Genomic DNA, 23,759 nt, shown 5'->3' with positions numbered 1-23,759 from the left:
AACACTTGTTGGACAGTGTATGTTAGAGCAAGATGGCTTTAGGCCTGAGGCAAAACTCCACTTTGATCCCAGTGCTGCTGGCCCCTAAGAAAGAAAAACAACACACACACACACACACACACACTTTGCCTCGCTGCACCTGAGACAGTCCATTTCCCAATTATGTGAGAGGTGCTATATGAGTCACAACTTCCCTCCCCCCAATTCCTTTAAAAAGTTACTTTGGTTTCTCCCACCCCTTTCTCAAGGGTGTGCCCCTGGGCCAGTCCATTTTCATAAAGGGGGAGAATATTACATTCATCCTTTCCCCTTTTTAAAGTTACTGTGGTTTCTCCCACAACTTAGTCTAGGGTGTGTCCCTGGGCCAATTCATTGGCATGGGGGGAGGGTAAACAACCAAGTTCTCTCCCAATTTCCAAACTACAAATTGGTTTGCCCCAAGTACCCTCCTATGGGTACCTGGGCCAGTCCATTTTCAATCCCGGGGGGGCAGGGAGACAGGTGTGGTGTTTGTTTATTTTAAACCCCAGCTTTAAAGGGAAAGGGGGGGCAGCCCCTGAGTCAAAGACACGATGGAATCAGAGTTGACAGCCCACGCCTGAAAGGCTGTTGAGCAAGACGGAGGTATTTCTCACCCCCCTCCACTCCCGCGAGGAATTGGTACGTCCCGCGCCTTGGGCGAGGCTGCAGCACCTGAGCTGGAGACAGACGCGCGGAGCGAGCGGGCGAATCAATCGGGAGTCGGACGTGACCGAATCAAGCGGGCAGCGTCCCTGCCCCCCTGGCGGGAGCCCGACGCGGGCGAATCAACCCGGCCGCCGGCTCCGCGTTGCTTGAGGGAGGCGGGGATGGAGACCCGGGGACCCCAGCCGGCTCTGCGGACTCTGCTGTGGCTTCTGGTCGGCGCGTGGGTCCCAGGTAACCGCCCTGCTCGGCGACCGAGAGAGCGGCGGCGCTATACCCCCCCACCCTCGCCCCTCCACCCTCCTCTGAGGGGGCGTTGCGTGCTGCGGGGTCTCCTGCCCCCAGCTGCAGGGGGCGGGAAGGGAGAAACTCGACGCCTGATTGGAGGGGCGAGGTGTGAGGGGGGGTTAGCCCTGCCCAGCTGCGGCTCCCTCAGGGCGGGGGCTGCTGTGCCCCCATGGGGGAAGGGGGGTTGGAGTGGGCCCTGAGCTGCCCCCCCGTCTGGGTGGGCTCTTAGCCCTACTAGTCGGAGTGGGGGAGTCTCTGGGCTGCCCCCTTAGTGGGTGTGGGGCAGGGTTAGTGTGGGTCCCTGGGCTGCCCCTTACCTGAGACCTCACTAGTGGGCATGGGGGGGTTGGCATAGGGGTCCCCTTGAGCTACTGGGGCAGTTCAGGGCCTAGCTTGGGGGGTCCCAGGTAGCGGGGTGGGGTTAGCTCGGGGGTAGGATTGGGGGGTCTCAGGCAGTGGGGTGGGGTTAGCTCTGGGGTAGGATTGGGGGGGTCTCAGGTAGCGGGGTGGGGTTAGCTCGGGGGTAGGATTGGGGGGGTCTCAGGTAGCGGGGTGGGGTTAGCTCGGGGGTAGGATTGGGGGGTCTCAGGTAGCGGGGTGGGGTTAGCTCGGGGGTAGGATTGGGGGGGTCTCAGGTAGCGGGGTGGGGTTAGCTCGGGGGTAGGATTGGGGGGGTCTCAGGTAGCGGGGTGGGGTTAGCTCGGGGGTAGGATTGGGGGGGTCTCAGGTAGCGGGGTGGGGTTAGCTCGGGGGTAGGATTGGGGGGGTCTCAGGTAGCGGGGTGGGGTTAGCTCGGGGTAGGATTGGGGGGGTCTCAGGTAGCGGGGTGGGGTTAGCTCGGGGGGTAGGATTGGGGGGGTCTCAGGTAGCGGGGTGGGGTTAGCTCGGGGGTAGGATTGGGGGGGTCCCAGGTAGCGGGGTGGGGTTAGCTCGGGGGTAGGATTGGGGGGGTCCCAGGTAGCGGGGTGGGGTTAGCTCGGGGGTAGGATTGGGGGGATCCCAGGTAGCGGGGTGGGGTTAGCTCGGGGGTGGGATTGGGGGGGTCTCAGGTAGCGGGGTGGGGTTAGCTCGGGGGTGGGATTGGGGGGGGTCTCAGGTAGCGGGGTGGGGTTAGCTCGGGGGTGGGATTGGGGGGGGTCTCAGGTAGCGGGGTGGGGTTAGCTCGGGGGTGGGATTGGGGGGGGTCTCAGGTAGCGGGGTGGGGTTAGCTCGGGGGTGGGATTGGGGGGGGTCTCAGGTAGCGGGGTGGGGTTAGCTCGGGGGTGGGATTGGGGGGGTCCCAGGTAGCGGGGTGGGGTTAGCTCGGGGGTGGGATTGGGGGGTCCCAGGTAGCGGGGTGGGGTTAGCTCGGGGGTGGGATTGGGGGGGGTCTCAGGTAGCGGGGTGGGGTTAGCTCGGGGGTGGGATTGGGGGGGGGTCTCAGGTAGCGGGGTGGGGTTAGCTCGGGGGTGGGATTGGGGGGGTCTCAGGTAGCGGGGTGGGGTTAGCTCGGGGGTAGGATTGGGGGGGTCTCAGGTAGCGGGGTGGGGTTAGCTCGGGGGTAGGATTGGGGGGTCCCAGGTAGCGGGGTGGGGAAGTGGGATCAGAGACTACAAGTGTCCTTTCACCTCCCCCAATACTGTCTAACCAACCTGCGTCTCTCTCTGTGTGTATTTAACTATTCCCTCCAAGGTAAACAGGTAGCACAAGAAGCTGCCAAATATAGCTCTGTCCTCAGCCCTCACCTTTCCCACAACCCTGGGTTTCATGCCCGCTGGCCTGTTCTGCTTCCCACGCCAAGTGAGGTGGTGGCGGGGTGTCCTGTGTCACCCGCATACAGCTGTCTCTGGCGCTGGGCCCCTCCCAATGCAGAGACACAGGTGTGGCCTCCTTCCCGGAAGGGCAACGGCCCTGTCCTGGTGAGCTCACGTCTGCCGAAACTCGGTGATGTGCCTCAAGGGAGGGGCTTTCTGTTACCCTTATCCCTGCCGGGTGGTGTGAACACAGGGTGCTGGGAAAGCACTATGATCTCTCAGCAAAAGATAGATATAGCTGAGATCTCTGGGCAGGATCCGTCCATTCCCCTGGGGCATGGACCCTGGTCTCCTGGCCCTGTTCCCGGTGTAATTGGTGACCTGGCTTTCCTCCTGCCCTTTAGTTGGAATGCATGCCGTACTGTGCACAGAGAACATTTGTTGGCGTCATGACCTGGAAAGTGTTGGGGCGGGTGGTGGTGTGAGTGGTTTTAAAATGGCTGCTGTGGGGTCACAGTAGAGGAAGCTGCATTTCCTCACTGAGGGCGTGAGATCTGTTAAATCTGAAGAGTCGCAATTCTGTCTCCTGTGTTCTAGCCCTGGGTTTAGGAGGGGAGTGGGGTCTGGTGGTTAGAGCAGGGCAGCTGGAGCCTGGACTCGTGGTGTCTATCCCCAGTTCTGGGAGGGGAGTGGGGTCTGGTGGGTTAGAGAAAGAGGAGTTGGGGGCCAGGACTCCTGAGTTCTAGTCCCAGTTCTGCCACTCACCTCTAGAATATCCTGGCTGTTCTTAGACATGAAGCCATGTGGGTTAGTAACTCGTGACTTTGAAAAGCACCAGGCGTTCCTGTTATGAATACAGTGAGGTCAGGGATTGAGCTATCATGGGGTTGGGTGTCTCACAGAGTGGCCCACGGGCCAGGGGAAGTGATGGTGATCCAAGTGATGACGAGTTCGCCCTGTGATGGCTCTGTTCCTGATTTGTCCTGTAATAAGGTCACTTGAGACCTCTTACGCTTGACTCTTCAATGGCTGGTTACCCTCAAATGGGGGCGAACAGAGAAGTTAGTCTGGTCATGTCTCTGAGTCAACCACTGTAATGGAAATCTGACTTCTAGAGTGACTAAAGTGTGGCTTAGTAATTAGAGCAGGGGGCTGGGAGTCAGGATGCCTGGGTTCTGTTCCCAGTCCTGGGAGGGAAGTGGTGTCTAGTGGTTAGAGCAGGAGTGTCTGGAAGGCAGGACTCCTGGGTTCTTTTCTGGCTCTATCATTCACTTGCCTGGGGTACACCCCCTTCCCCATATGTGACCCTCTTTGGCCCATCTGACCTGACTGCCCAGCTGACCCTGCCCTTTCCCTGTTCTAGGTCCTGTCCAGGGGATGCAAGTCACGGTGCTGAACCCTTTCAACGTGGTGATCCTCTTCCAGCCTGTTACCCTGCAGTGCAACTATCAGACCTCAGCCACTCAGCCGCCCATCGTCACCTGGAAGTATAAGTCCTACTGCCGGAGCCGCCTGGCCGATGCCTTCAACCCTAGCAGTCAGGAGAACCAGATCAACAACCAGCTACAGCAGAACAATCCTGGCTACAACCCCTATGTGGAGTGCCAGGACAGCACTCGCACTGTGCGGGTGGTGGCTACCAAGCAGGGCAATGCCGTGACACTGGGGGACTTCTATCAGGGGCGTCGGATCACCATCACCAACAGTAAGTTCCAGAGAAGGATGGAGGGTTTTCTTTACTGATCACTTATTAGCTAGATCAGTGGGCCCCAACCTTTTTGTGGCCAGTAGCACATTCATGTTTTCAGAAGCGTGTGGTGGGCGCCAACAATTTTTCAAGGCTTATTTTTATTGTACATTAAATAATACAAAAACATCATATTTAATATACATAATATATGAATCCATAAGATAAAAAGGGTAATTTTACGTGTAAAAGGTATTAATTAAATTATTTGGCAGTTACTCTTTCACCTTACCATGGGAATTTTCTTTATCTACCTATATGAAAAATTAAGGCGTTTTTACAAAATAAATATCATAAACAATTTTCATTATTTATTTTTAAAAAATTAAACATTGTTGAACTGCTGGTCCAAATATATTTATTATTCTTATTTTAACATAGAATGAAGCCTGGAGCCCCGGAATTCTCTGTCCCTGGCAGGTGCGTGGCCGCGGTTTCTCTCTTGCTTAAGCCGCGGCCCCGTGACTGCCAGGGACCGAGAACACCGGCGCCCACAGCCCCAGAGTTCTCTGTCCCCGGCAGGCCATGGCTTCTCTCCCTTGCTGGGCACTGGGCAGGTGCACATAAATGCCCGGCAGGCACCACGTTGGGGACCACTGAGCTAGATTACAGTAGCATGCCAGGTGGAGGGCTTATGAGATGTAGTATGGTAATACACTGGGTGCTGGGAACTACAGCACTGTGTACTCCTAGGGGAATTCTGCACCACTGTGCATGTGCAGAATTTGTCCCCTGCAGACTTCTTTGCTTCCCCACAGAAAAATGCCCTTCTGACGGAGAAGGAAAGAGGAGCCACAGGAGTGATCATATGATCCTCCCCGGCAGTATGTTTTAGGTGCCCATGGCAGCTGGCAGAGAGGTGAATCGTGGTGCAGGGGATGGGACTGAGGAAGACTCGGATAGTGACTCCTACCCTGTGATGGTCTCAGCTACTACACCTGGCTGGGCTGGGGATGACAGGACTTCCTCTTCCTCTGCAGAGCATCTAGGGCTGTCAGACCCACCCCCAGATTTCTCCTCTGGCTGTAGGAAGCTCTGCAAACTCTTCCCGTGCTTCTGGCACCCATAGCTCCTCAGCTGCAGGGGGAGGGATCTCTGTACAGGGTGCTGCTCCACCATCCACCCAGACCCTTTTGTCTCCAGACCCTCCTGCTGAGTCCCCCAACTCCCCCTGCTTCTGGACCACCCCAACAAGCCACTCACACCTGCATCCCCACCCTATGGAGTCCAACCAGCTGTATCTGGATCCTCACCCCTCTCCCCCAGCATCTGACCCCCCGCCTCCCCACTGAGCTCCTCACATCCAGACCCCACCACCGAGCTCTCACTCTGACACCCAGACCTGCTGCTGAGCTCTATTCCCCCCCCCCCCACACACACACACCTAGACCCTCTCTGCTGAGTCTCAACCACTTTCACCTGGACCCCCCTGCAGAGTCCGATTACCATGGCACCCAGACCCCCCCAAGAAGCCCCTGTGTATCCAGATCCCCCTGCACCCAGATTGCCCCACACAGAACCCTCTCAACCCACACCTGGATTCCCCCCCCCCCCCCACTAAGCCACTCCACACATGGATCCTGCCTTGCTGAGCTTGCCTGCCCACACCTGGTGCACCTGGCATGGAGGGGCACGGCCGGTCCTTGCACTGTGTCAGGGTTGAGTGCAGCCTCACCATTGATTCTGTGTCCCAGAGGGGAGGAGCACAGTGATCTCTCACCTCTGTGCAGTCAGTAGCCTCTGCTTCCCAGTGCCATGCTGGAGCCTCCACATTTATTGACAAGTAAAATTTGCAGAATTTTTAGTTTTTTGGTGCAAAAAGCCCTCAGGAGTAACTGTGCCAGGTAGAGGGCTTGTTGTGCAGGTCATTTATTAGGTGTTTCATGGTAGCCCCCAACTCACTTATTAGGTGTATTGTGGTAGCGCTCAGGGGACTTCTATGAGTGGTGTCCGATCACCAGCACCCTCAGTATGTATGGGGCAGAGGAACTGCTGTGTGTTTGTTAGGTGCATTCTGGTGGGGTCTAGGGATCCCCTAGCTGAGATGGGGATAACATGAGGCGGGGCGCAGAGCGTTTGTTCTGCTTGCTTATTAGGTGTTTTACGGTAGCAGCCAGAGAAATGGGGGACAGTCCCCAGCCCAGCTGAGATTGGAGCTGTTGTGCCAGGTGCTGCACAGACACAAAGTGAGAGACAGTCACTGCCTCACAGAGCTCATAGTCTAAAGATACAGAGCAGGGATTATCATCCCCATTTTATAGTTGGGGAAACTAAGGCATGGAGTGATGTAGTAATATACCCAAGCTCACTCAGGGTGCCTGTGGCAAAGCGCCAACTGAACCCAGATCTCCTGAGTCCCAGTTCAGTGTCTTAACTCCAAGCCAGATAATTCCTGTTTATACCCGTGGCGCACTGGTTTCCAGAAGCTTAGAACTAATGCAGCAGTGGCTTTGAAACTGAAATGGGAGCTCTGAAAAGAAAAGGCTGCCATTAAGTTATTGGAAAAGAGTTCTCCACCATGGAAATGCAGCCACCTCTGGGGTGGAATGCTGCAACTCCTTAATAGCCCTTCAGTGTCGCTCACCCAGTGCTGAAATGCAGCCACCTCTGGGATTTGGCAAAACAAATATTTAACAGTCGACAATAACAGAAGAGAGTTCAGGGCAGGTAGCAAAGAATGCCCTGTATGACAGGAAGCAGGTGGAGAAGTTGAGAGAGGCAGAATTGAGCTCCCTATAATAGCAGGAGCGTTGTGGCCAAACTCCAACAATACTAGGGGATGTTTAACCATTGTGCAAACTGTCACAGTCTCTGTTACACATTTCACCATGCTGGAGCATTTGAGCCAGCGCTGACTATGAGGGGAGAGCGCCACCACCCAGCTCTTTGCAGCATAGCGCTGCTGGGGCATTGGGTTAGAGTGTGGGTGTAGAGTGTAGAGTCCCGCATCTGTGACTAGAACTCCTGCATCCTGTTCCAGCTGTAACCACTCACAGCCCTGCAGTGACCCACCCCTGGGTATCAGAACAGCAGTATCTGGTTAAGGTTAAGGTGAGTGCTCTGGTGTCAGATGCTCTGAGCTCCATTAGGAAGGGGAGAGGGACACTATCCTGTGGTTAAGGCACAGACTAGGACTAGGATCCTGGTTCAATTCCCAGCTCTGCGATGGACTCATTATGTGATCTTGGAAAAGTCATTTCCCCCTACCTCAGTTTCCCCATCTGGGGATAATAAACCTGCCTTTGTATAATTTTATTGGAAGCTTTTGGGGGCAGGGACTGTCTTTCTGTGTCTGAGCAGCGCCTGGCACGATGCGGGCTGTTTCTCAGCTGGGGCAGGGACTGCATCTCAGCAGTGCCTGGCATGATGGGACCTGGATTTCAGTTGGCTCTACTCCAAGACAAATATTTTCAGGTTCTACTGCATTTGCTTTAGTTTCACAATGTAAATTAACCGTATTGTGTTATGGTGGGTCAAAAGTCCACAACAAAACTCTGCCCTGTGATCATGTGTCTAAAACCAACTGGAGCTGTGCTTCAACTGTCTCCAGCCAAACTCTGTTAAATTAGCACACCTTTTCTTTTTGTGTTGTCTTACCCAGAGGCGTTTCTGTGATAACAGCAGCTTTGTCATAACCTGGCCCAACTGGTGTGTGATTCATGCAGCAAAAATCTTCAGTTTCTAATACTCATCCAGAGTCTTGCACTTCATAAACTGTGGTTCACTTCCACCTACCAAAATGCAGCCAGCTCAGGGACGGAACACTGCAACTGGCTAACAGCACTACCCAACAGTTAAATCATAACCCTAATTACAGCTGATCACAAGTCTAATGATTCTCTTACATAACACTTTCCATCCTTGCAGTGCTTTGCAAAAGTTTAATTACCGTTTGAGGCAGGAAGCGTGTGAGTCTAATTGAAACTCTGGCTGATGATGCAGGTCAGCAGAATTGAACAAATTAGCTCAGGACTCCAGTGATGTCCTAGTTAGGCTGCTAGGTGTTGAGGCTGGATTTTAGGATGAGTGTGTGATGTCACAGATTCCAGATTTCAGCATCACTCCATGAATTGGAGCAGTGGGGAACACTGCTTGTTTATGAAGTATAAAAAGCTTGCTGGCATTGGGGAGACCAATACTGGAAGGCTGCGTCCAGCTCGAGGGTGTGCTTTTTATGAAGGATGTTGGAAAAACTGCAGAGGGTGTAGAGAAGAGCTGTGAAAATAATCCAAGGGCTGGAGAAAAGTTTGACAGTGAGAGAGTGTGAACGTTTGATCCATTTAGTTTGTCCAAAAGAAGATAGCGGGTGATTTGATCTCTCCTTCATGGGGAGAAAATGCCAGGTACTAATGAGCCCTTCAGTCTAGTGGAGAATGGTAGAACAAGAACCAACATATGGAAGTTAAAGCCAGACACACTTCAACTAGAAAGAGAGTGCTTTAACAGCAGGGTGATTCACCGTTATGACTTCCCCAGGGAAGTGGTGGATTGTCCATCTCTTGGGGTCATTCAATCCAGACTAAAGGCTTTTCTGGAAGATAGTTTTATCCAACACAACCCGTGGGTAACAGAGTGAAAGTCCCTGGCCTGTTATACAGGAGGCCAGATGAGGAGACATCCAGCCAAAGTACAAGATGATCTAATGAGCATGCAGCAAAATCCTAGACCAAGTTTGTCAAAACCAACTCAAGGTTCAGGTCCTAAACCAACAATATACAAGATCTTGGGCATAGAGAGGTGTCTGAGGTGACACAGCAGGTCATTGGCAAGAACTGGGGATAGAACCTTGGTGTCCTGACCCCTGGTCTAGTGCACTATCCACTATGCCACACGGCCAGGCTGAGTTCCCTCTAAGGCCATGTCTACATCTAAAATTTTGCAGCGCTGGTTGTTACAGCTGTATTAGTACAGCTGTATAGGGCCAGCGCTGCAGAGTGGCCACACTTACAGCAACCAGCGCTGCAAGTGGTGTTAGATGTGGCCACACTGCAGCGCTGTTGGGCGGCTTCAAGGGGTTTTGGGGAAGGCGAGAGCAAACCGGGGAAGGAGACCAGCTTCGCCGCGGTTTGCTCTCGCGTTCCGCGAACCACCCTGCAAACCGCAGGGAAGGAGACCTGCTTGCTCGGGTTCGGGGAACGCGAGAGCAAACCGGGGAAGGAGACCAGCGTCGCCGCGGTTTGCTCTCGCGTTCCCCGAACCACCCAGCAAACCCCAGGGAAGGAGACCTGCTTGCACGGGGTTCGGGGAACGCGAGAGCAAACCGCGGCGAAGCTGGTCTCCTTCCCCGGTTTGCTCTCGCGTTCGCCGAACAAGCAGGTCTCCTTCCCTGCGGTTTGCACGGTGGTTCGCGGAACGCGAGAGCAAACCGCGGCGAAGCTGGTCTCCTTCCCCGGTTTGCTCTCGCGTTCCCCGAACCCCCGAGCAAGCAGGTCTCCTTCCCTGCGGTTTGCAGGGTGGTTCGCGGAACGCGAGAGCAAACCGCGGCGAAGCTGGTCTCCTTCCCCGGTTTGCTCTCGCCTTCCCGGAACCACCCAGCAAACCTCAGGGAAGGAGACCTGCTTGCTCGGGGTTCGGGGAACGCGAGAGCAAGCCGGGGAAGGAGACCAGCTTGATTACCAGAGGCTTCCTCAGGTATGCTGGGATACCTGCTTATTCCACGGAGGTCAAGAAAAGCGCTGGTAAGTGACTATACTTGATTACCAGCGCTGGATCACCAGCGCTGGATCCTCTACACCCGAGACAAAACGGGAGTACGGCCAGCGCTGCAAACAGGGAGTTGCAGCGCTGGTGGTGCCCTGCAGATGTGTACACCTCCTAAGTTGCAGCGCTGTAACTCCCTCACCAGCGCTGCAACTTTCTGATGTAGACAAGCCCTAAGCCATGTCGCCATGCAGCAGGCTGTCAAGGGCTGCTCAGGGGCAGGAGGTGCCTCACCTCCAGCCCTGGGACTCCTGCAACCAGCGAGAGGCGCCTCTGCCTCTGCCCCAGGCCCGCTATGGCGAGAGAGAGCTGGGGGGAGTCCATGTTCTCTGTCTGTGTGTCTCTCAGAGCCCTGGGGCAGCCTGGACCCCAAACCCTTCATCCTTGACCCTACCCCAGAGCCTGCACCCTGACCCTCTGCCCTAGTCCTGAGCCCCCTTCTGCACCCCAAACCTCTGACCCCACGACCTGCACCCCCAGCCAGAACCCTCTCACCCCTGCACCCTAGCCCTGAGCCCCCCCACACTCCGAACCCCTCGGCTCCACCCCTACCACACATCACCTCCATATTGGTGCACATAACAAAATTCATTCCGCATGTAAAAAATTAAAGGGAATATTGTACATTGGGCTGAAATTTTCAGAAGCAACTAGTGATTTGAGTGGGACTCCTTACAGAGACCTGACTTCTTTCTTTTTTGGGGATTTGGGGCTCAGCACATTCTGAAAATCCAGGACCAGAATCACTAGCCACTTCTAAAAAATCTTGTCCCAAAGCTGCCCAGGCCAGGATTCTGGACACCTGGATTCCAGTCTCAGCTCTGCCACTGGGTTGCTGAGATCAAACGGCCTTGTTCTCTGGCTCCCTGCTACCCCAGCCTGTTCCCGATGGCAGGGCAGGGCATAGGGGCTTGTGTGCATACTTGAGGGTTTAGTGTTCATTTCAGTTTTCAAAGCCCTCAATTGGTGGAAGTGCCATTGTTCGAGATCAGCAGGCAGGGGCTGCAGCCATTGAACCCAGTGGGGAGTATTCCGCTTTTAATTTCTCTGCATAACTTTGTCCCACAAACTCTAGATAATTCATAGATTTCCCCTCCCTCCCCCCACACCACAGAGGCCAGCAGGGACTAATATGCCATCTAATCTGCCTTCCTGCACAGCCCAGGCCAGAGAGCCTCCCCCAGGGGCCCCCCTTAATTATTGTTGCTGTTTCTCTAAACACTGTCCAGTTGGCTGGTATCTTAACAATAATGTGAAGCTGACTCCCAGCCTCCTCAGTTCTAACCCAGTAGACCCCACTCCCCTCCCTGAGGCCTGGCTCTGTTCTAACCACTAGACACCACTGCCTTTGCCTAAGCTGTGCTGAAAGGGCTCGTTGGTGCACTGGCTCACCTGCTTGGAGACCCCTCCTGCATGTTAGCCTGTGACCCTGATGCTCCCATCCTGGCTTCTCCAGCTTTGCCTTCCTCTCTCCCCCACAGATGCTGACCTCAGTATTGACCAGACAGCCTGGGGTGACAGTGGTGTGTACTACTGCACCGTCACCTCTTCACAAGACCTGCAGGGCAACAATGAGGCCTACGCTGAGCTCATCGTGCTGGGTAAGTGGCCAGGACTGGGACACAGGCAGGTGAGAAGCAAGATGTTCTAGTGGGGTTGGGAGGTGCTGTCAAGACGGGATGCCAGGCTAGATGGGGCCTGTGGGTCTGCTTGGAGTGGCTGGTAATGGGCAGGATGCCTGGCTAGATGGGCCCAGGGGACTGAATCTGTGTGGCAGGATGGAGGCAGGATACGGGGCTAGATGGGCCCAGGGGACTGATCTGGGGAGGAGGTCGGAGACCAGGCTATATGGGCTCACCACTCTGCTCCAGGGCAGTGGGATTCGTAGATTGTTGCAGGGGCAGATACAGGGCTAGACAGGCAGCTACTTCCCTTTCCACACGTAGCTGGTAAATCAGTGCGTGCCATTCTCTGCCCAGTGCCTAGCTTCCCTGAAGGTGGCTTTTGGAGCACAGTAACAGCAGCACCAGTCGGAGGCATCAACAGCCTTTTGGGCTAGGAAGAGGTTAACCAGAAAGGGGAAGCAGTGACTCCTGCAGCCCACGCAGGGCAGTGCTGTCCTGCTCGCGCACAGCTCCTGCCTCCCTTCCTCATCCCCGGGGCCTTTCCGATTCTGCCCCACAGCATCTTCCCCATGGGCCCTTTCCTCTCTGTGCTGCTTGCACTGCTTCACAAACAGGAATTTCAGCCTCCCAGTCAGGTAAATAGCAGAGAGGACAGGAGTTGATACAAAGGGACTTAGGAAGCAGAAACTATGGAGGTCTTCCAACAAAGTCCCTTTGTATTAACTTCCATCCTCTCTGCTGTTTCCAATGAACTGCTTCCCATTCAGTGTTGCCCGTGAGCTGGCATGTCTGTCCAGCATGGCTGGCCTAGCTTCCTAAAGAGCAATCACTTCACTATCAGTATTACAATAGTGCCAGCTCAGGTTGAGGTACTGCGCGGACACATAGCTAGAGACGGTCCCTGCCCCAGCTGAGATTGGGGCCCCGATGCATTGGGCACTACACGGACAGAGACAGTCCTTGGCCCCAGCTGAGATCGGGTCCCCGTTATGCCAGGCACTGCCCGCACAGCAAGAGACAGTCCCTGCCCCAAAGAGTTTGCCACTAGATAAAGGTTGGAAGGGGGTGCTGATGCATGCAGGCCAAGTGACTTGGCCATTTCGCGCAGTAGGTCATTGGCCAGGGTGGGAATAGTACCCAGGTGTCCTGACTCCCAGTCACAGTGCTAACCATCATGCAGCACTATCTGGCAACACTCGCAGCTGGCATAAGATGTGACTTTCCACACTCCCCTCCCTCCAAATCTCCTGAAACGTCTCTCCTTCCCTGCTGCCCGTCTCATAAATGTACTGTCTCCCTCCTGGCTTGGTTGCTAACAGGCATGGGAGTTAGAATCTAGCTTCCCTGCTGGAGCTGAAAGGGCTTATGTATTCTGCAGTTGGTTTTATCCCAGGTTCTGAAAGGGATATGGACTCTAGTGCATTAAAGTAGGGGCTGGGAGCCAGGACTCCTGGGTTCTATCCCTGGGGGAGTGGGGTCTAGTGGGTTAGAGCAGGGGATTGGGAGACAGGACTCCTAGGTTCTGTGCCTGGTTTGGCGAGAGAAATGAAGCCTAATGGATTTGGGATTGGGAACCAGGACTCCTGGGTTCTATCCCAGCTTTGAGGGGCATGGGGTCTAATGGGTTAAAGGAGGGGGGCGCCCAGGAAACATGACTCCTTCGTTCGATTCCTGGCTGTTCCACTTTGTTGACCATGGGAATCAGGAGCTTTTTGCTGCGGATCGTGCTCTTATCCTCAAATGTCCTGCCTGTTTCAGCGTTCAGAGAGCAGCCCTCTGGGCACTGGAGCTCCATGACCTAATAGTAATTAGCCCTGTAATAATTTTGATCCTGTTGGGCTTCGCTACGGTTATGTTACTGATACCAGTGTGTCACTCCTCTGAGCAGTGCCACAGCTCCCTGCCACTAGGGCACAGCAAAGGAGGCTGTGCTGTGGAGATCTGGTGGGCGGGGGCTGGGAGTCAGGACTCCAGGGTTGTACCTTATCAGACATATCCATCCCCTTCTCTCTTGTAAAATGGAAGTGCAGCGATGCAAAAGAGCTCAGTTTAGGTGTAAAATTGCCATGTCTGGAGAAGCTTTTCCAGCACCCTTACTAAGCAGCCGCCAACCTGGGGGCCTCCCACAGGACAGCTGTGCCTGGGGAGCCCTGATCCCAAAGGAGTGGTCTTCTGTAGTCTCCCATCACCCACTGCAGTGGCCTGACTGCCCCCAAATTCTTGTATCCTAGAGCCCACCTGCCCCTAGCGCACTCGTGCTCATGGGTTGGGCCATTGTGGGGATAAGAGGTGTCCTGGCTGGATGGCTGCTCAGATGCAGGTACCATCATTCCACCTGGAAGGCGAAACCTTCACCAGCACCCCACCCAGAGCCGCCATGGCACAACAGGAGGAGGTATACTGCTTGGCAGGGAGAGGGGGTGCTGACTCGATTGGAGACAGACACGCTAGGAGCCACAGGGAGAGGGGAGCAGGAGAGAGAGACTAGTTGGGGCAAAGGGATTGGTGGTGGTGGGAGCCTGGAGGTTGAGGTCCAAGAGAGACATTTGGAAGAGATGGATGGAGTTGTCTGGTGCTCTGGATAATGTGCCATTGTCCAAACTGTTATGGATCCTGTTATGGAGGTCCTGGAGAACATAATGGATCTACAGTCAAATGCAGGATTCGGCTGAAGGGTTCTGGAGAACAGGGCCATGTGGATCTGTGGCCAAACCCACCCTGGCTTTGGTTCTGCTGGAGTACGTAGCATCGGCTCCACTTCCCAACTGTAGGATACGCAAGACTGTCCGGACAGCTGTGCCAAATCTTGCTGCAGCAGGGGTCGGACGCCGCAACCGTGAAGTTTGGAAGCCTGGCTTGAGGATTTGTTACTAGATAAGTGGGAAAAAGAGGAGTTCAGTCTCTTCCATTCTGGACACACAATGCCCATGTGTCAGAGCCCAATCAGTGACGATCTAGCTCGCTGACAGGGTTACCTGGCTGTAGCTACAGCCCAAATCTTTTTCTTTTCCTGTGTGAGTGAGATCTCTAAAGTGCTAAGCACTCGGGTGCCAGTTTGAATGCCCACCTGGGCCAGCGTGCTGCTTACTGTCCCCACCTCCACCCTTATAGCACAGTTGGCTTCAAATCGCTTGCCTTTACGGCGTTCGCTTACATCTCTAGTAACTGTCTCTCTCTCTCTGTCCCGTAGGCAAATCATCCGAAGTCTCAGAGCTTTTGCCAGGCTTTCAGATAGGGCACATGGAAGGTACTTTCCTTGATAGATTTTTTTTTTTTTTAAATTTTGGGGTGTGGGAGGAATTATGCCACCACTTAGCTTTTATGCAGTGCACATTACTCTTAGCCCATGACTGAGGCAGAGCTAGAAGGACGTGAGCTGGTGAGAGGAGAGAAATAGCTAAAGGGGCTTTAATTTGCTCTTTGGGAGAGTATATTTCATTTGGTTGGGGGCCGGAGGCTTATAACACACTACAAGTCTGCACAGCAGTACATCACGCAAAATCGGTATCTTCCTGCTAAACGCTTTGATTTCATCAACATGACATTTTTGATGGAAAACTGTCCTGATGGAATATTTTCAACCTGGCTTTACTCCTTAGTGCAAGGATCAAAGGGGCCAGACTCAAGGGGACAGTCCCTGCAGAGCCTGAACTCTGCATCTCCTGGTGCATTCATGTTTGAGTATTTAGATTGCACTCACCTTGTGGTAGTGCACAGGGCAGAGGTGAGCATGTACCCCTACTTCCCTTCCAGAGCCAGGGATAGAACCCAGGAGTCCTGGCTCCTAGCCCCTCCTGCTCTAACCCACTTGACCCCACTCCCCTTTCAGACTACAAGATATAGGCCTGATGGAGTGGGTCAGACAGACCGTGGTGGTGATCTGCTTGTCTGGCCTCCATCACTGATATCTAAGCATCTCACAATCTTCAATGTATTTATTCTCATGCTATTTCAGAGATTTCCCTCCTCCTTCCCATGCCAGGGACTCTGTGCCCCCCATGACTGCACCCTCCCACCCCCCAATGCCAGGAGCTAAGTGTGTACCCAACCAGTCTATCTGGGAGACTGGTAATGCAGGGTGTCTAGATGTTAAACTGCATCTGGACACTGAGCTGGGGGCAGGGGAGTTATGCCTGAAGATAGGTGTTAATGGCACCAGAAACTGGTTCCTTCATTTATAGACAGAAAATTGCAGAGCTACTTGAAGCTGTATCTTTACTAATCAGATGCTGGGGCCTCTGTGTCCTCCATTTTCCCCCTTCTGGACTTCTGATTTCTCCCCAAAATCAATAAGGTTCCACCCACGGATGTCTAGAACGTTCCCTGGAGTTTTGGAGTGGATTGCATGCAGCGTTAACACTTTTCTGTGTTAGACAGATGCCATCAAGTTGAGTATAGGGCCTGGCCAAGGTTGTCCAATCATCCACTCCCTCTTTGGATCTTACTAAATTCTTGGTCTCAACAGTATCTTGTGGCCGTGAGTTCCGCAGACTAATCACACACTGACTGGCTCTGTTTTGTGTATGCCACCTCTCCCAATTTCATTGTGTCTTTGTGTTGGGAGATGGGGAGAGCGGATGTGGCTCTTTTGAAACCCCCTACCCAACAAGGGCGATCAGCGCTCTGGTATCAAGAGACTCTATCTGTGGAGTTTCTCCTAGAGAATTTTCAGAGGTGACTTGATGCTAGTCTATCAGCACCTCCCTGGGGAGCTCTTTAACCTAGCATACAAAGGCGAGCGAGAGCCGGTGGATGAAGTGAAACAAATCCAGAGTAGAAATAAGGAGCAGATTTTCCCCAAGGGGGCAGAATTAACCCTGGGGCAGCTGCCCCCAGGATGGGGCAGATTCTCCAGCCCTTGGAGTCTCTCCACTGAGATCAGGCATCTCTCTAAACTCCACTCTACCAGATCAGGGTTTGAAGTTAAGGACGCTCTTGTTGAACCTCAGATCTGGGCTGCAGGCAGAAATTGCTGGTGGAGATTCTCAGCCTGGGCTATGCAGCAGGGCCAAATGGTCCTGTCTGGGCCTTGAAATCTCTGAAAGTTCCCCTAGTGATTTTTGTGTATCTAGCTCCAGATGCCTAATAATAATCCCTAGCTCCTTCAGAGCACTCTCTGTGAACAGATCTTTACAAAGGTGGTCAAGATCATAATCCCTCCCCGCACCTTTAGAGAAGGGGAAACTGAGGCACGGAGTTGTGATGTGTCAAGTCACCCAGCAGGCCACTGGCAGAACCAGGAATAGAACTGGGTGTTTTCCACTAGGCCATGCTGCCTGCCAGCTGGGCTGCTTCGTTTCCCATGAGGCCTTCTGTAAATCACCCCTCTTAGGGTGTCTCGACCCCAAAGCCCCAGGTCAAACCTTGGCCTTGGTGTGTGCCTCAGTTTCCCCAGGGCAAGGAGACTGTGACGCTGATCCGCTGGGTGGGTTCTGTTGGCGACTGGGTCCATAACGAGAAACCTTTTCCTCTTTGCAGACTGGCTCTTCGTCGTCCTGGTGGTGCTGGGATTCCTTCTCCTCCTCCTCCTCTTCGGCATCTGCTGGTGCCAGTGCTGCCCCCACACCTGCTGCTGCTATGTCCGGTGCCCCTGCTGCCCTGAGAAGTGCTGCTGCCCAGAGGCTCGTGAGTTCTCTCCTTTGTCTCATGCTGCATGGAGAACTTACCAAAAAAAAAAAAAAAAAAAAAAAAAGAGGGGGGTGGGCTGGGAGCTGGGACTCCTGGGTTCTATCTGTAGCTCTGGGAGGGGAGTGGTGTCTAGTGGTTACAGTTGGAGGGCTGGGAGCCAAACTCCTGGGTTATCTCCCTGGTGCTGCGAGGCAGTTTGGAGAAGTCCTCAATGGGAGCTATTTCTGCTGATCTGTGTGTTCCGATCCCTCAAACTCCCCCTGCTTTCTCTTTTCAGTCTACGTTGCTGGAAAAGCTGCTACTGCTGGTGTCCCCAGTGTTTATGCTCCGAGTGTCGGTGCCCCCAGTATCTACTCCCACCCAAACCCTGTGAAGCTAGGTCCTCCCGCCACCACAATCCCCATGGGCCCCATGTCGCCCATGTACAACGGCTATGGGGCGGAATACGACAGAGCCAGCTCCGGTAACTTTGCATTCTATGTCAATTCTGTGCTGCCACAATAGTAACTAACTGTGCTGGAGTCAGTGACCGCAGCTGGGGAACTGCCAGTTGGCTGCAGCTCCACTGGTGTCAATCGGCTGTAGTGCTGCTGGAGTCAGTGCTGATTTACATCCCCCGTGGCTACTTGGAGGGTAGAATGTAAACTGGATAGCGGCATGCTCAGTCCTAATTACAGTTACGGTGCTCAGCTGACTCTCATTTGGGGGGGCAGGGACTCTCTCTCTTTGTGTCTGTGCAGCACCTGGCACTATGGGGCCCCGATCTCAGCTGGGGCAGGGACTGTCTCTCTTTGTGTCTGGGCAGCACCTGGCACAATGGGTTCTACCGTATTATAAATACAGGTTTTCTAGTCACGTGCTAGAACTATGGGCCCTGATCCTGCAAACCTGGAGCGCTGGGACTTGCAGGACTGGGGCGCATAGATGGGGAAATCACAGCACCAAGCAGCAAGGCTGAAGCTGTTGATGTCTTTAATTTCTCTTGATTTCCTTGTAGTTGGAGGGAACAGCTCCCAGGTGCCCCTGCTCCGGGATACGGATAGTGGTGGGAACTCAGGTAAGGAGAAGCCAGGCTGTGAAGCAGAGACTTGGCAGATGACAGTATAGCAGTGGGAGTTGATGTGATACTCTTGCCCCCTGCTGGATGGCGTTGGCACTGCTCCCCCATGGCTCATAGTGCCCCCTTCAGCTCAGGCAGCCACAGTTATAGCCCCTTCATGGCCTGAGCCATGCGGCTAAGCAAGCTAAGCAGAGTCAGGCCTGGACAGTGCTAGGATGGGAGACCTATGGTGTAGGGAGTTGTCCGAAGGGCACCCTTGCCTTTTGGAGTCAGGGGCAGTGCTAGGGGGCGCTCTGCTGGGGGGAGCGGCACCCTTGCAGTCAGTACTGGCTCCAGTGCCCCAGCGTAGTGGTAGAGGGCGCTATGCGGTGAGAGGTGCTCACCAATCATCATAAAGATTGCTTAGCGTGATGATTCTTAAAGGTCTGTAAGTGCCCCATACGCCCAATGGCCAAATCCCACGTTGGGCAATTCCATTCCACCCCCCTTCATTTGGGTCTGAGATTCTCCTTCACTTGCTGTTGTGCAGCTGTTCCTCAGCTGCCCCCTCCCAGAGGTGGCTGCATCTCAGGCATTGCTATTAAGCTGTACCTAGCGGCCTGGCCTCAGAGGTGGCTTCATCTCACTGGTTGTGCCTGCCCCTTCCAGACAGGTTTGGCACTAAGGGGGTCTCTAACTCACTCCCCTCTCTGGCTCCCTCTCTTCCCAGCAGTGCGGAGCGGATATCGGATTCAGGCTAACCAACAGGATGACTCCATGCGGGTCCTTTATTACATGGAGAGGGAGCTGGCCAATTTTGACCCTACGCGGCCAGGCCAGGCCAATGGCAAGCTGGAGAAAGGTGAGTAGCCTCTTGGCTGTAGATTCCTCTTCTCCTTCCACCCAGCAAGAAACCCAGGGGATGCCAAGAGCTCCCTGCAGCACAGCACCCCCTAGCACCATGCTTGGGCATCGGGGCCAGCCCTGTCAGGGGGGAGTGTCCCCATGCTGCTCCAAGCACGACAGCGCCCCTTAGCGCTGCCCTGGGGCATCGGGGCAAGCCCTGTCAGGGGAGAGTGCCCCCAGGCTGCTCCAAGCAGCACAGGGCCCCCTAGCACTGCCCTGGGGCATCGAGGCCAGCCCTGACTGCTGGGGAGGCCTGTTTAACGCTTTCTCTTTCCTCCCAGCCTCAGTGATGAGTGAGATCAGCTCCCTCCACGAAGACGACCGGCGCCAGGAGCTGCGCCAGGGGCTGGGGCGGCTGCGGAGCCGGCCCATGTCACCCATCAGTGATGTGGGGGAGGGGGACAGTGGGCGGGGCAGCGAGACCCGGCGCCTTGTCCCCCCTCCCCGGCGGGGCGAACGCTATGAGGAGGAGCACTACGCCCGGCGGCCCCGCTCCCACTCTGTGGATGACCTGGACCGCGACTGGTCCCCGCAGCCTGAGGGACGGGGCAGGGGACGGGGCAGGCAGCATCGGGACAGCTCCCCCAACTGGCGAGAGGAGGAGTACTACGGCCGGCAGCGCAGCCGCAGCAGGGACGACCTGCGGGAGCTGGATAGGGGCCACTACGATGGGCGGCTCCTGCAGGAGGCGCTGCGCAAGAAGGGGCGGGCCGACAGCCGCGAGGACCTGGATGGGGGCAGCAGTTCCAGCGCGCGATCGGGAAACAGGAGGGATCGGGATGAAGACGGCTTCCCCCCACCGCCACCACCCTACACAGAAACCGAGTCGGTCTCCTCCCGGGGCAAGAATGACCGCAAGCTCCGACGGGTAAGTGGATGGGATGCAGGGCCCTGCCTCTCTAGGGGGCACCAGCTGCCATCACACTCCACAGTGTGCCACTGGCTCAGGAGGGGGAGGGGGGCATGGCAGTAAATGGGACATAGCGCCTCCTCTAGGAGGCAGGCCCCACCAAGTTGCAAATCCATGTCAGGAATGGCAGCAGCACAGCTGTTGCTCACAAATCTAGCTGTGATCTAGGTTCGTTGTTCCTCCACATAAGGGCCTTGGGCAGGAAGCCTTTAACTGCCGGAGGATAAAGCTCTGCTCAGGGGATAGAGGGGCAGGCAGATGTGCTCTCAGTTATGTGGGCCCATGTACAAGACTCAAAGTCTTCCAAGCCAACCTGCGGCTCAGGGCTCTGCTGTCCTGTTCCTCTTTAACTCTGCCTTCCCCAGAAGGCCCTGGTGGCTGGCTGGCTGTTAGGGTTTCATCACAAGTCTCCTATTGTTTGGTGTGGGGATTTTTAAAAGCCATTTTCTTGTACTCATGGCTGGGGAAAGAGGGTTGGGTAGGCATTTCCCTTCACACCCCTCAAATCTTGGGGCATGTACTGATTTTTCTCTCTCTAAAACACAACCCTTTTGAGACTCTGGAACTAAACGGCAAAAGAAGCATCCAACATGATTTTTTTGAGCTCCCGGCCTATGCTGTCTGTGCATCTGTTTGTGAAGGAGGCAAGCTTCCAAGATATTCCTTCACCCCCCACCCTTGTCTCGCTACAATGCTAGTGCTTTGGATTTTCCCCCAGTGAGCAGCCTTTAGACCCACCCCCGGGGAAATCAACTCTTGATCTTTTTGGTCAGCTCAACGGGTGGTGTGCTCTGAGTCTCACTGGAAGGCATTTCACCTCTGTAGGGTCTCTCTCTTTTTGCTGATCCTGCCGCATCTGTTTCCCTTCCAGAACCATGACCTCAGCAGAGAGAGCTTGGTGGTTTAAATGCAGCCTGCTTTCCTTCCCGATCGCTTCCCAGAAGCACCACCAGTGCAGAAGATGGAGGCCGTGGATCTGGGATGGTCACGTCTTTTCCTTGGAGGGCACACAGGACACTGGCTGGCCCGTTGCCACAGGGTTTGGCAAAGCAGTTGGGGGCCTTGTCTACCTGATACTTTTATTATGAATTCGATCAATGTATAGCCTGAGATTTCTCAAGTCAGGCATGGGACAGGGGCTCCTGATTGCCATGGAAAAACAGGGCATTACTGGGGGAATCTGGAGTCCTTGTGGGGGAGGAAGAGGTCTCTAAATTCAAGCCTTAATTTTAATGTTATAATTGAAATATTTGGACCAACTCCTCAACTGGTATAAATTATCTCAGTTGAGTGACATCTGCTTGACACCAGCTGGAGAACTGAACTATTATTTTGGCTCCAATTCCCAGCTGGTCCATAGAACTGTAAATTCTGTTTCCCTGGATATTTTTAAATATTTTGATGCTTTTAAGACTAACTTTTTTTCAAAGCTGTCTTAAAATTACATGTGTTTTAGTGGAGTTGTGGAATCCCAGATGCTGTACATACTCTTGCAAATAGCTGGGCTGGTTTTTTATCAGTAGCTTTTTGAGATTTTTCTGATTGTTGTAGAAAATAAAAAAATCATCTAAAAAGTTTGTGTGTGGGAGGGGCCGAGTTAGGGGAATGGGACACAGTGCCTTTTCCCCTCTAGGGGGTGTTGGCTCCAATCTGGTTCCAGGGCTCAGGGAGCGCTGGCTCCGGGGGTGGAGAATGGGACTTGGGCTTTTTTCTCTAGGGGGCAACAGAGCCAGCCACATTGAGGGGCTACAGACTCCAACAGTGTGACTGCAGCTACCGTGATCCAGTGGGCGGAGACAGAATCGCATCAGCTATTGGCACCTGCAGCCCTGGGGCAGAAAGTTGGATTGGCCTCAGACACAGAGCCCAGTCTACCCCACCTCAGGTTGCTCCAGGGTGATGCTGAGGCAACTGGGTGGGCTGAAGGGGACATGTGCAATTCTGCCCTCTGCAGAATGGGGTCAGACTTGCTTGCTAAGGGGGGAGCTTCTGTGAGTGCAGCTGATGCAGAACACTGCCTGAGTCTGCAGAGAGCCTGACCCTCTTGCTGTGAAGTCATACTCATTCATCCTCTGGATTCAGCCCACCACATTGTAGCCCTGGGGGAAGTAGCTGGGCTTAATTTGAACCCTCAGCTGAATGCCTGAAGGCTCTAGGGGTTAATTTTTACATCCTGGAAGAGGCCCTTGGTCTGGTTGGGAATAATGAGATCCAGGAGCTGCCCTGAAGTGGACTGAGCAGCAGAGGCTGGTCAGCTAGCTCAAACCTTGTTCTCCTTGTTGGAAAAAACAAAGGCTCTGGTGGCTGGGGGGCAAATGGGTTTAGGTCTGTGCCTGTTTAAAAAGTATTAAAGGGGAAAAATTGGGGAGCAAAAAGAGAAAAGCAGAGGCTGAAAAGCAGCAGTTTGATTTACTGGCTCCACCTGGTGGTGGCTTTGGGAGCTGCACGCACTTGGTAATGAAACTGAGCAGGCGTGGGGTGCTGGGGAATGTCCTTTCGTGGATCGGTAACTGGCCAAGACAGGAAGCAACGGGTAGGAGTAAATCATCAATTTTTACAGTGGAGAGAAGTGAAGAGTGGGGACTCCTTAGATCTGTGCTGTTCAACGTCATCATAATTTATCTGAAAAGGGGTGAACGGCGAAGTGGCAAAGTTTTTAGGTACAAAATTACTCAAGCTAGTGCAGTCCAAAGCTGATGCTGAAGAGCTGCGAAGCGATCTTACAAAACTGGGTAATAAAATGGCAGATGACATTGAATGTTGATAAGTGCAGAGTAATGCATGTAGGGAAAACATAATCCCACCTATACATACAAAATGAGGGCATTTTAAAAAGCTGTTATTGCTCAGGAAAGAGATCTTGGAGTCATTGTGGATTGTTCTCTGAAAACATCAGCTCACTGGGGAGGGCTTGAGCATTGGTCTGCTTAACCCAGGCTGAGTTCAATCCTTGAGGGGGCCACTTAGGGCTCTGCGGCAAAAATCTGTCTGGGGATTAGTCCTGCTTTGAGCAGGGGGTTGAACTTAGATACCTCCTGAGGTCCCTTCCAACCCTGAGATTCTATGATTCTAATGGGCAGGGGCAATCCGAAAAAGCTAATAATGTTAGGAGCCCTCAGGAAAGGTGTAGATAAGACGCAATATAATACCACTATGTAAATCCATGGTACTCCCACACCTTGAATACTGCCTGGAGTTCTGGCTGCCTCATCTCAGAAAATATATTTCAGAATTGAAAAAAGAGCAATGAAAATTCCTAGGGGTATGGAACAGCTTCTATAGGAGGAGATGTTAAAAAGACTGGGCTTGTTCAGCTCAGAAAAGAGATGACTTGAGGGGGCATGATTGAGGTCTATAAAATCATGAATGGAGTGAAGAAAGTGAATAAGGAAATATTGACTATTTCGCTTAATGCAAGAGCTAGAGTTCGCATTATGAAATTAATAGGGAGCAGGTTTAAAACAAACAAAAAAGGGAATTACTACTTCACACAACACAA

General features: G+C 53.8%; 1 protein-coding gene across 4 annotated transcripts; it reads left to right on the top strand.

Moving 5' to 3' along the window:
• Positions 1–704: 704 nt before the first annotated feature.
• LSR (lipolysis stimulated lipoprotein receptor) lies at positions 705–21,773 on the top strand. 4 transcript variants are annotated; one of them, XM_050930156.1, is made up of 10 exons: positions 705–918; positions 4,069–4,410; positions 11,634–11,753; positions 14,968–15,024; positions 17,256–17,402; positions 17,683–17,868; positions 18,403–18,462; positions 19,178–19,306; positions 19,632–20,218; positions 21,132–21,773. In XM_050930156.1, the coding sequence occupies exons 1-10, from the start codon at positions 849–851 to the stop codon at positions 21,165–21,167; spliced, it is 1,734 nt and encodes a 577-aa protein (XP_050786113.1). In that variant the 5' UTR covers positions 705–848; the 3' UTR covers positions 21,168–21,773. The 4 variants fall into 4 exon arrangements, with proteins under 4 accessions (XP_050786113.1, XP_050786112.1, XP_050786115.1 ...); XM_050930155.1 differs by having other exon boundaries at positions 19,175–19,306; XM_050930158.1 differs by lacking the exon at positions 14,968–15,024.
• The last annotated feature ends 1,986 nt before the right edge of the window (positions 21,774–23,759 follow it).

Source organism: Gopherus flavomarginatus, chromosome 20 (genome assembly GCF_025201925.1).
Source record: "Gopherus flavomarginatus isolate rGopFla2 chromosome 20, rGopFla2.mat.asm, whole genome shotgun sequence".
In the NCBI taxonomy this organism is placed as follows: Eukaryota; Metazoa; Chordata; order Testudines; family Testudinidae; genus Gopherus; species Gopherus flavomarginatus.
The sequence above is the reverse complement of the archived record's forward strand: the minus strand, read 5'-3'. Positions and strand labels throughout refer to the sequence as shown.